The sequence below is a fragment of the Macrosteles quadrilineatus genome, unplaced genomic scaffold (assembly GCF_028750875.1).
Source record: "Macrosteles quadrilineatus isolate MER2022 unplaced genomic scaffold, UCM_ALF_1.0 Scaffold_7__1_contigs__length_78375512, whole genome shotgun sequence".
NCBI classification, from domain to species: Eukaryota; Metazoa; Arthropoda; class Insecta; order Hemiptera; family Cicadellidae; genus Macrosteles; species Macrosteles quadrilineatus.
In genome coordinates this window covers 15,504,946-15,518,044 of record NW_026542600.1, presented here as the reverse complement: position 1 = coordinate 15,518,044, position 13,099 = coordinate 15,504,946, and the positions used below count along the sequence as shown (strand labels likewise).

Sequence of the window (13,099 nt, the reverse complement as noted above, 5' to 3'; positions counted from 1 at the left end):
CCGGTTCGATCCCAATTCGCTGATTTTCATATCCATTCATATTGTAACAATCCTCTTTATTTATTAGACTGTGGTAATACAATAGCATTAAGAATAAATAGATGAAAATGTTTTTATAGGGTAATTCAGAGTTGCTTTGTAATATTTTTATATAGTATTTGAATTTTGCACAGAGTCATTATTAAAGGTACAATTCGTCAAAGAGTGTCACAATCAGTATTTAAATTTGGGAAATCAATTAATATCAAAGGAGGGATTAGGTAGCTGGTCCGGCTGAATCCGGAAGTGTTATCGGAGGCTGTGCCAGTTTGCATATAGATGAACCGCCAAAGTGCCAAATTAGCCATAAAACAATAAGCGACGTTCCAGTAAATATTATTACGATTAAACGCAATACTGTTTAATCAGTTGACCTTCGAGAATCGACCTTCATATTTACATCGTTGGCCAACGAACAGGACTTGCTTGGCACTGGTCATCTCAAATTAAATTAAAAACCACTCCTCCGTTGACACCTTCGAGATCGGTGTGAAACCGCGCCAAATATTCCCCTTTGATAAATCCATTCAACGTTCTCAAACAAAACAATTCAGTCTGATTGTATCACTCACGGTCATATTTTATATTACATCACACAATCAGAAATTGTCAAACCGAAATCATTGTAAATCTTAAATACTGCTTAATAAATCAAATTGTTACTCACTTTTTAGTTCTCAATAACCTTGGTAATTCAGTATATGCAATAGTATCTAATTGGTAAACAAAAGGTAATTCAGTAAATCATAAGCCACTACAAAAGATTCACCTTTTAAGTGCAACACTAAACACTAGTGTAGTAGTGAGCAAGTAAATTCAGTGTAGAATTAAGACTGATAAATTGCTCTCATTAAAGGTATTACATTTTTGGAAGAACCATAACAGTACCAAGGGCGTCCCCTAAGGACCTTTGGGGAATATTTATATTTTGCAGGGCCCACACATATTTTTTATAACATCAAGCTTCCACTGCCAAAAGCTCTGTCTGATATTTTTATTTTCTAGAGTTCTTCCAACCTAGGGGCAACCAACATTTGTAAAGAATTCATTAAAGAGCATTGCAAGGAGTAAATATATTTAAATACAATATTTAAATATATAAAAGTAGTAGAAAGGGGAAACCCTTTTCTTTTTTTCTTTTTTTCTTTACAGAGGCACAAATCTTGTTGAGGATCCCATATTAATTTCAAATATCTTCAATGAATATTTTTTAAATGTGGTGGAAGATCTAGATCCTAATAACAGCCAATGGGATTCAAATGTAACACATGAAATCCCATCCAGTTTTCAACAAGATGTCTTTCTGAAACCTAAGTTTAGTCTTAAGAGTGTTTGTGAGAAGGAGGTGGAAAACGTATTGAAATCGCTAAAGAACAAAAAGTCTAGCGGCCATGATGATGTACCTATTAATTTACTTAAGAAAGTAGGTCATAATATCAGTAAAGTTTTGGCTCACCTGATAAACTCTTCCTTCATTTCTGGTTTGTTTCCAGCTCAATTAAAAAAGGCAAAAATTATCCCTCTGCATAAAAAAGACGATGAGACAGATGTAATAAACTACAGACCCATTTCACTTCTTCCAACTGTTTCCAAAATTTATGAAAAAATTGTTTACAATCAGTTGAGTGATTATCTTGAAAAGTTTAACTTACTTGATGATTACCAGTATGGTTTTAGGCCTGGAAGGTCGGTAGTCACTGCAGCAGTATGATTTTTAGAGTCAGTTATTGAATCGGTTGATAGAGGTGAAACAACAATTGGCATATTCATGGATCTATCTAAAGCTTTTGATAGTGTAAAACATCCAATATTATTGAATAAATTGAAATTGCTTGGAATAACTAAAAATGCATTGCAATGGTTTAATTCCTATCTGAGTAATAGAACACAATATGTTGAAATTACTCAATTAAAAAATAATAAAATTATTCAAACTGCCTCAGAAATTAAAACAATAAAATATGGAGTGCCTCAAGGGTCTATTTTAGGACCATTGCTATTTTTGTGCTATTTAAAGGACATAAGCAGTGTCCTAGTATGTAGACCTAGAAGTGAATTGTGCCTGTATGCTGACGATGCTAATTTAATTATTTCCTCTCCTACACTGGAACAAACGGAAATTTCTGCTTTTCTAGAACTTGGAAATTTGGGCAGTTATCTGGTGTGCCAAAACCTAAAATTAAATAACAAAAAAACTAATTTTATCACATTTAAAACATCACAAAATAAAAATTCCAATCACCCAATAATAATGTATGACTCGCAACTTATTGAGCAAAAGACCAGCACAAACTTTTTGGGTCTAACAATAGATCAAAATTTGAATTGGAATGATCATACAAAAAAAATAGTTTCAAAAATCAACTCTGGAATTTTTGCCCTTTCAAAAATGTCTGTGTATTGTGATGTCAAAACTTTGAAAAACATTTACTTTGCATATATCCATTCACATATTTCCTTTGGTATCTGTCTATATGGAGCAACAACTCAAATCAATCTAGATAAAATATTAAAACATCAAAAAAGAGCAGTGAGAGTAATGCTCAGACTAAATTCTGATGTCTCGGCAAAAGAGCACTTTAAACAGCTAAACATACTAACTGTTTATGGGCAGTATATTTATGATTCAATTTTAATTTTTAAAAATAAAACCTCATCCGATGTATCCAATCTACCGGTTCACCGATATGAAACGAGAAAAAAAATCAGATTTTGCAAAATAGGCACAGATTAAAGTTTTATGAAAAAAAGCCATCATTTGCTGGTAAAAGTTTTTTTTAAACATATCCCTGGAGGAATTAGAAATGAAAAAGATCCAAAAAAGATTAAAACAAAACTAAAAAATTTCTTAATAAACATGGCAATTTATTCTCAAGAAGAATTTTTCCACCTCCCTCAAGAATACTAGAAGAAGGCATCTGTATGGGGAGATGTATTTTTTAATTTAAGATTTATTTTTAATTTGTATTTTATATTTTAATAATTGTAATCTTTGACACTATTCAAATGCTGTATTATGTATACTTCTCAATGAATAAAGAAATTGAAAATTGAAAAATTATAACATGGGTCTCTCCTACCTTAACATACATACCAAGTTTCATAATAATCGGTTGGAAAAGTGCAAAGATAAATATTTGTTTGTAAAAAATACAAAATGGTGGATATCTGGTTAACGAAACGAAAAAATGTTATCCTTGATTTTCTGTTTATTTTGACCCAAGGAATTACTAGGTAAAGGCATATATTTAGACAGCAGATTAAGTTGGGATAGTCACTTAGAGCAATTGTGTAAGAAACTGGCCAGGGTGGTTTGTCTTCTCAGAAAACTAAGACACTGTGTTACTGCAGATATGCTGATTACTGCATACTATGCTTTTTTTCATTCCCATCTAAGATATGGTATAACCTTATGGGGCAACTCTTGCAGTGCACAGACTGCTCTTGGATGGCAAAAAAAGGCACTGAGAGCAATCAAGAATATACCACAAAGACAGTCTTGTAAACCAATATTCAAAGAATTACAAATAATGACTTTGCCTAATCTATATATTTACTGTTGTCTAATAGATGTTAAGGAGTCTTTGAAAAATTTTACAACTAGAAACGAAACTCATCAGTACTATACTAGGAATAACTATCAATTAGATTTAGCTTTTGTAAGATTAGAAAAAACAAAGAGCAGCCACATGTGTATGAAGATACAACTATTCAATAAATTGCCAAAAAAGGCATGGATTGTACCCTTTAAACAATTTGTTTCTATTATAAAACAATGGCTTAAGGAAAATGTTTTTTACTCCATAGACGATTATCTGGCCTGTGATATTAGTTCCCTATGTTTTTAGAACATCAATGTTAGTATTAATATATTTAATTATTTAACTGTTATTATATTTAAATATTTTATTGTTATTATATTTACAGATTTTATTTTTGATCATTGACATGTAAATTGTTAATTTATTTATTTTAGAGTTAATTATGTTTAACTGTTATATTTTAAAGAGTGATTGCTACTCACTTGGTGCATTCTTGCTATTAGGCCTACTCTAACAGGAAATAACTGTATGTATTATTAAAAAAAAAAAAAAAAAAAAAAAAACAACTTTGACGATGTCTATTGTAATACTTGTATTGCTTAATGACAAATAAAGATCTTGAATCTTGAATCTTGAAAAGTATCTCCCCGCTTATTTTTAACACCCTGTTTATGATGTATTCTTATAAGTGAAAAATGTAAGCTGGTAATACAAAAAGATGTTTTATAAATAATATGAATGTACTGGTGATCTGTTCATCTTTTTCTTGTTCTTAGAACAGAACTGTAAATTTAAAGTCCACTCAGCAGTCGCATCGTACGATGTAGTTCTTTCCATGCGTTGCGAAATGCTAAATTTGCCGTCCTCTTCAACCCAAGTTATCTATTGAACCACTGATTGTAAAAAATTCAAAAAAAAATTATTTTACGCATCACACTTTTGGCTACAACTTTGCCACAGACGAAACCTCTCTAACCCAAAAACAACAAAAAATCTCGCATGCTAACTTTTTCATGTTAGAAATCACAATTTAAAACTATTTCACCATACATATCAATTTGTATTAATTAGATCGGTAAATAGTTTAAAGTTCCAACAACAAAATAGCCATCGAGTAGGACTAACCAAGAAGCTCTGTGCCAATTTTCAAAATTTTAGCACAACTTTAAGTACACCAAAACACGAAATTATTGAAGTCATGCGTCGAGAGGACTATCGTTGTTTTTAACAGATTATACTTTTGACCTTCCGGCACTGTTGACTCAGCGAAACTGAACTTATATTTTATCTTATTTCGTTATATTAAAACTGCTGTTGCATTAGGTCAAATTCCCAATAAGTCAATTGCTTTAACATAGACCACGTTTTTAGCTCGGACTGTACTATTTGACTTACTGGGATTTTTGATCTACAGACACTGCAAACATTGTAGTTTTTGACCTAGCGGCACAGGTATAAATTATTTGATCTTCCGGGACTGTTGACTTTCTGCAACGCGTCCCATTATTCATTTTGCCTTTGAAATAATTAATTTGCTCTCTTCACTTGATTTAAAACATGAGATTATGACAAAATGCAAGTTTGTATTTATTTACTGTTACAAATGAACTGCTGAAGATGATTTGTATTTTTTCACCAATTTGTTCTCCCTTCAGATTTGTCCGTTCCCAATCTTCACAAGGTCAGGAGAAGTGCGTGTTAGCCTTGAGTTGAGACAGGAAGATCTTCGTCTCTCTCAAGAACAGTTGGAGATGATCGCTACTTTTCTCAACTATACATTCACCAGTGTGCTGAGGTTGCAGAAATACCTCATGCTGTTTGACCCAAATGCATCTGAGAACTCGTACATGATTGTACCCACGAGAAAGGGTAAGTGACGTTTGTATTGTCTAATTACTTAGATGACAAAAGGCTGCTTGATGAAACATCAACATGAGATATATGGGAGTATTGGGAGTAATAGAAAATGTTTTGATGTTAAAGTTGAGGGAATGTTCAAGTTTTATTGAGCGCTTCAGTAAATTACAATTGGCCAAGTCAGTAAAACTAGCAAAAACATAGTTGCATTTACTCCTGACTCACAATCTTAAGTCCAGAAAGTCCAAAAAGCACTACATGGAAAATAAATGGATAAAACTCTAAAACATGCTAAGGAACAAAAATTAAAATTTTACAAAATAGGAAAAAAGTACAAAACTCAAAAAACAAAATACACTCATAGCTGCAGGCAGTGTTAACATTTAATAAACCTCTTCTCATTTTTTGTTTACTTCATTGTGTTACATTTTGAGATGAAAAACTCCTGCAAGGAATAAAATGGGTCTGCAACCAACCAATCCTTAACACTTTGACTTGCAGAGGTTAAGTGTTAAAAAAATCTTATACCTGCAACAGGAAAAGAATTTAAAGTTTTGGTCAGCCCAACCCTATCTATGTACATTAGAAGAGCTCCTGGTTCAGGGGCTTTGTAAGGGGCATTACCCCAGAGTCAAGTAATTATCAAGCTAGGTGTTATGTTAGCCTAGTGGATAGCATTTTGGACTTTGTGTGAGAATGCCAGGTTCAATCCATAACATATCCATAATCCATAAATTTTTTTTTGTTTCGAATCACTTTCCCGTAAAAGCGTTTTTGATTTCTTTATCGGAAATGATTTTTTGTTTCTTTACCAACCTTGTGTAATTATTAAATTAAATACATGAGTCTAAATAGACAAGTTAGCACATTCATTAGTTATTAAAGTTTTTAATAACTATAATAAATGCTAAAAATCTTTATTTGTTAAAATCCTAACTTTTAAGTCTAAATGTCGGGAACCACTGGTAAAAGTCATAACCAAGACTCCAATTGTTGATTTTTGAAGGTCAAAGTTTATCAGTCACTGGTGGACCTCCCACACCTCGAGCAAAATAAAAATAGCATAGGCTTGCCGCTGCCGTAGCGTTTTAATCTGCCACGCCGCTAGCCGCTTACAGCGCATCGTGCGATACAAGTCCATTTCACAGAGTCCATTTTAGAATTTAAAAAACAAAGATATATACATACAAATATTTATATATGTAGTCAAAATACAAAAATAATAACGTGAACTTAGGGTACATAGGTGGACCTTTCCGCACCCGCCAAGGCGCAAACAAACTGCATTGTGGAATATGTACAGTCTCTCGGAACAATGCAGCAACGAACCAACCATATTGTACAAGTGGCTGAACCACACCAAGCATCCAAAGTCCAAACAATCAAAGGCACTCTCCCCCACTGGTGGACCCTCCGCTCTTTAGTGAAGTCGCGCGGAATCCACCGGTGGAGGGTGGACCCACTGCAGCGAATGTGTTAAATCAATAAACAATACGCAGGATCAATTGTCTTGTGACACAGCCAAATTTAGCTCTATAATCTAAGTAGGTGCTGCATCATCTGGTGTGTGGAATCAAGCTAATGCTCTTGGTAATGCACGTAAGGGGCTATCATTCACATATGACCTTTGAACTCGTAAAACAAAATTTTCCTAGTGGACATTGTTTTTGCACAATATTTCAGGTAAATTTTAAAGAATCAAGCATTAGAGTTGAATCTCAATTCAATTATCAATTATTTGAGATGGGGACGCGACCTTGGTGCGTATTTTAACCCAAAATGAGTAAAAGATGAGTGCAGGATGGTGTGAGATGATCTGTGTAGCTTTGTTACTGAATAAGATCAGCTTACAAATTGCCATTACACAATAGACTACATCGAATACACTCTTTCTTTTAGTACATTAGGCCTACTGTATACTTATGAATATATCGCTTTGTTTCTTTCAGGCAAAGACAACATGACCGTTGAAGTAGATTGGGAATTTCTCAAACTAATCTATTCTCGACGAGGAGAAATGCCCCACAACATCTCGGACGAGGAACGTCAAATGTTTGTCTTTGATGCAGTGAAGTACCACGATGCTGTTGTGATGCCATGGTATCGAAACCAAGATCAGCCTCAGGTACGTTTGGCTAGATAAGATATGGAAAATACTGTTACTTTACAACAATAGTCAAGAATTTTTCTTTAACCAATTCCCGACTCTTGTTCTAAATTGCCCAGTGGGAAGGATCTTGACTAGTTGAGGCAGAGCATTTAACATCTTGAGGGGTTGCTATCTTTTGTCAAACTTAGGCGACATCAAGTCTCTCTAATTTTAATCCACATCCCTCTAATTTTAATCCACACCTGACAACTAATTTTGGTGCTAATTATTGTTGTTTTGCCATCCTGAGGTTAAACATGTATATATATATATATCGGTTCTTGTCTCCACCGTTACTGGAAAAAGAAAAACGCACATTGGTGTATACGCATGCTTAACTTGTCAACTCTATAATTGTAGACAGCTGATTTTTAAAGATGCAAACCCTACTGCATCTTAAACAGTCTCCCTTCTCCTCTCCCCCCACACACAGATCCTTTTATTTGGTTGCTATTACAGTGTTTAACTATTGCTTTATATTTTTCAGTATTTCTATGTGGCTGAGATCTGTAGCCAGCTGAACCCAAAATCTTCATTCCGCAGGCTCAGACTACCAGACGTTTGAAGAGTATTATCAGAAGAAGTAGCGGGCATCACAGTGCAGAACAGTGAACAGCCATTGCTAGATGTAGATCACACCTCGGCAAGATTAAATTTCTTGACTCCAAGGTAGCTACTACTGGGTAGTTACTATAGCTACTAAGTACTAAGTACTAAGTAGTTTATTAGTTTAATCAATGCTTGACACCTTGATTCTGAGACGAGTAGATTTTTGATGGTTGGAAACTTGACACAACTGTCCTCGATCATTGTGCTTCTAATATATGGCAGTCTTAATCAGTTACCAAGTTACAAAAGACCCCGCTCATCTATAGTCATTGTTAATTTTCCTTCGTATTTGGGTTGAAATAGGCCCACACCTTATTTTGTCCTCGTCCCAAATAGTAATCTAGAAATTTTTTACCAAAAACTTAAGATAATGAAAGTATTTTAATAATTTAGTATTTGAAGTGACCATTAGATAAAAAATGAGTTAATTAAATTTTGCCTAAACTGTTACCTCTTAAATCAGTTGTAACCCAGAGTACTATGGATGGATTTAAAAATAAATTTCTTTTGAGATTTTGTTCCAGACTTGTGTGTTTGCATAACTTGTGACTTGAATTGGAAATACATGCACTGGAAAGCTATATTTATTGAATAGTGACTGAAAGTAAACTCCTTTATATAGTTTCTAATGAACAACTGAATAATGTAAACAGTAAACAATAACATCTGTCTTGACCATTATTTGAAAATTACATATTTTATACAGAGATGTTATCAAATATTCACTCAGGGATATGACAATAACCATTTTATCACTGATGATTTTCTTACTAGATACGTAAATCGCAAGGGTGTTGCTCTCCCAACGAGCAGCGAAGAAACCAAACGAGCCAAAAGGGAGAATCTGGAGCAGAAGCAGATCCTAGTTCCAGAACTGTGTATGATCCATCCGTTCCCAGCCAGTCTGTGGCGTCAGGCAGTGTGTCTGCCATGTATCTTGTACCGCATCAACGCTCTCTTGCTGGCAGACGAGATACGGACGACAGTCGCTCGTGAAGTTGGACTTGGCCAGCTCACACTAGACAGTGGTAAGTAATAACATGTACATACAGTTGAGTCGGTTATCTGACCTAAATTGGAATGTAACAAAAATATAAAAAAACTACATTACTGTTCCAAATCATTCGGTTAATTATGTTTCTTAATTTTTAAACCTGTTCAAAGCTGTTCAACATGTGAAACTAGGTTTTTGTATCTCAAGTGAACAGTTTAAATTCAGCAAAACAAGAGTATTTGGCCATCTCCCATCTCTTTTCTTCCCAACAAACATGCAACTAGTGATGTGTCAAAACCGAATCTCAAATCTCAAAACCATCAAAACTTAGGAAAGTTTCGGTTTCGAGATTCGATCACCAAGTTTCGAGATTCAAAAGTTTTGAAATTGAAGATTTTGGTAGTTTTATTTTTGAAACTGCTGACATTTTTTTGTGCCATTGTTATTGTTTTTAACACTGTTTCCAAACAAGCTGGTAGCAACAGAGCAAACATCACCATTAACAGTAGTGAAACAAGTAAATTTTATCCTGAACTTCAAAAGGTATCTTAAATACTATAACTGGTACAATTCAGTTTCACATCAATATTTTCTAAACACAAAGAAATATTGACCACTAAATGTTCTAATTAATCTAATATTCATGTTTATGTTGGTGTTAGAAGTTTAATTTATTTTTTTTGTTGGTTGTTTATGAAAAATTATGTCACATTCACATATTTATGTTATGTCACGGTCAGGAGTCGATCTCTTTCAGTTTTGATTGCATACTTAACATTTTATGATTATGTGTATTTTTTGTAACCTTGACCTTTGTAACCAGCTAAGTAAAAAAGTTTCGCGTTTAGGTTTTGAGATTCGAGATTCGGGATTCGATTTTTAAAGTTTTGGTTTCGGTTTTGAGATTCAAAATTTCTGGTTTTGACCATCACTACATGCAACTAATCGGTTTAAAATAATACTAATCTGTCCAGACATTAAACATTTTTAAAATAGTTACAGTAATTACCTTTCAGTAAGTAAAAGTAGGCTATGTCACTTTGCTTAGGTTAGGTCAAATAAATGTTTTGACCACAAATCTATCTTTTTTTCTTGTAAAACCCTCAAGTAACTGAAACCTAAATGCACTGATTTGTTGTCATGTTTATTTTGTTGGCAATAGCCCTAACAACCAAAATCTTTATTTTGAAAAAACCCTTGACATTTTCTTTTGGGCTGGTATTGTGATAATTCAATATTTTTATATTAATTTAATATTGATTACAATTTCAAGATCATTGTTCACTATCTCTAATAAATATTATTTCAGAATATGAATGGAGTCCTTTGGATTTTGGATGGAGTCTGGCTGATGTCTTGAAAAAATCCAAAGAAGAAAATCAGAAGAATACCTTGTCTAAGTCCAAACCGAGTCCCAAACCGGTAGTGCTGAAAGAAATAGAAGACGAACCAGAGAATGATGATCCAGCTGACAAAGATAAAACTGATGAAAGCGACGCTGATAGTTGTGAGCAAGATGGAGGCTGGTTGGAAATTGGCACTTGGTCCAATGAAATGGCTGAAATTAGTGATGAATTCGACCCTAATGCCAAACTTCCTGATAATTTGCAAATGGTAAGTTTTTGTTTTGTTTTTGTCTGTCACTTTGAGTAAAAGTTTGTTTTCAAATACTGTACTATATATTTTATAATATCGGATACAATGTTTCTTTTGTTTACCTGTAAAGAAAAATAATATACTTAAGCCCTATATTTAGTTAGCTACTGTCACAAAAAATACAGATAATGCTTTTTAAAGAATAAATCAACAAGTTTGCCAACCGACTAAACAATGCATTGTAATTCAGTTAAAATGTTGCTGAATGACATGGCAAAACTATCTGTTGGGAACAAAAAATACTCATGGAACTACACCAGTAATGATGATACAATGACTTAGGAATCATAGGAAAGCATGATCGTCCGATGACTACTAGACTAGCTATTCTTAACAAATTCTCTTACACATCAAAGACCACCTTCTCACTAGGTCGAAGCCACTTGTCAGCCACTAGATCCGTAAATTGCATTGAGTCTTATGGAGCCCTTCACACAATCAGATCGAAGCTACCCACCCCGGTGGCAACCACCCAGTTGCCAAAGAACTGCTAGCTTTTTAAGTGACCAAACTCGTAGCAGGCCATTTTAATATACCTGGCCCTTCACATCAGGTAGCTGCGACCTAGCTCTTGGAGATGCACACAGCTTGTTTTGTCGTCTGATTGGCTTCCCCGTACACCCTTCTGTCACTGATGTCAAATTGTTTGAAGCTACTCACACACGATACTTTCTTAGTTCGCAGCTGTTTTTTAGTATAACATTATTTATGTTGCTTTGTTTGGTTTACATTTTAATGCCTCTTTACGATATGGATGAATAGGGCAATACATTTCTGGATAGAAGTGAAAATTTATTAGTAGAAGTAGGTAGGTCTACCGAATGTGTTGGTAAACCAAAAAAGAAAGGAAAAGTCTCTGACGAGGAAAAAAGCTAGAAAATCAATTCCACCTTGATAAATGAATCATACGACAACAAACAGAGTACTTTTTATCAAGAATGTCTCAGCCACGGGTTGGCAGTCACCTTGTGTGAAGGGGTAAAAGTGGTTGCGACCTAGTGAGAAGGCTCAAGGGTAATTCAAACTCGTAAGTTAAATATTTTTCTCCTCAGGTGAGGTACTGCTCCCCTACCAGTTGGGATTGTGCAGAAGGTCCTGGTGGAACCGAACTGTGTCTCTACGATTCAGATGTAGAGTCAGACCTCAGCAGCGAAATCTTAATGACGGAACATTCCTCTGAAAGGTGTGTTCTGCTAGTTTTTTTTTTTTATTTGTTTGACATTTTTAAATTAAACATGATTGTCAGAGTAAATTATACCACGGAGTAGTAAGCAACAGAGGAAACATGCTTATATAACAACCTTACACTTTTAGTACTGGAGTAGTGGGGCGGAAATATTCTAGTACTGAGCAAGGAAGAGCCTGAACGGCAGTTGTAGCGCACAGGCTCTTCCTGCAGCTTGAGCTCTGTAGTATGTGATGGTGAGAGAGGAGAGGAGAGTGGAAGGGGATGACCAATCGAATTTGCACTAAACACAAGTGACTTGCTATACAAAACTTAAGTGTACCATTTAATGTTTCCTCTGGATCTTACGTCTCTGTGGGCATATGAAAAAACTAGAACTAATTGTAATCATAGAATTACTGGATTGTGCGGAGATCTAAAGGTAGGTAGGGATATAAGTCACATGGGTAAGCCAAGCCTGTGGTGACCGTAATAAGATACAGTAGAGCGTTGATTATAATCCCTCAATCTAGGCATAAAGTGGATGATAGGAGCTACAAACAACATTAACAATCATTGTAGAGACGTTTATATACTGTAATGCTACTATGATCGTCAGCACAAGTAAATAATATATATTATATAAATATAAATATATAAATAAGATATATTATATCACCGAGATCTTTGGCATATCCTACCACATCACCGTGATTGTCTTTAGTTACTGTAAATAGAGCAATAAAGCATAGCACACTCAGCATTACATATAGTTAGCCATTGATCAAAGTTTACTTAATCTACCACAATGTTTGATTGGTGGATTTTGAATAAAACATCGTTTTTGAGAGATCAGTGTAGAGGAATGTTTAAACACAGTATTATGTACAAATTAGAAATCGCAAATTGTCAAAAGTCCTTGGATCACCGACTTAAATGTAACCACTTACTCAGTTTTTTAGGCTATCTAATATTTTAAGTTTGTCAGACTAGGTAAAACATGCATTTTTGCTTACATTTTTAAGTCAAAAAAGCAAACAAAAAATGACACGTTCTCGCTACAACGATCACTGATGTAACTGTCACTG

At 34.3% G+C, this 13,099-nt stretch overlaps 1 protein-coding gene across 1 annotated transcript in view; it reads left to right on the top strand.

Moving 5' to 3' along the window:
- The window catches only part of LOC128997735 (endoribonuclease Dcr-1), a 109,952-nt gene that overhangs the window by 63,743 nt on the left and 33,110 nt on the right, over positions 1–13,099 (top strand). The window contains 8 exon segments of the mRNA XM_054423384.1: positions 5,237–5,450; positions 7,388–7,563; positions 8,075–8,125; positions 8,127–8,171; positions 8,174–8,256; positions 8,971–9,224; positions 10,500–10,804; positions 11,899–12,029. Coding sequence (XP_054279359.1) covers positions 5,237–5,450; positions 7,388–7,563; positions 8,075–8,125; positions 8,127–8,171; positions 8,174–8,256; positions 8,971–9,224; positions 10,500–10,804; positions 11,899–12,029 — 1,259 coding nt within the window.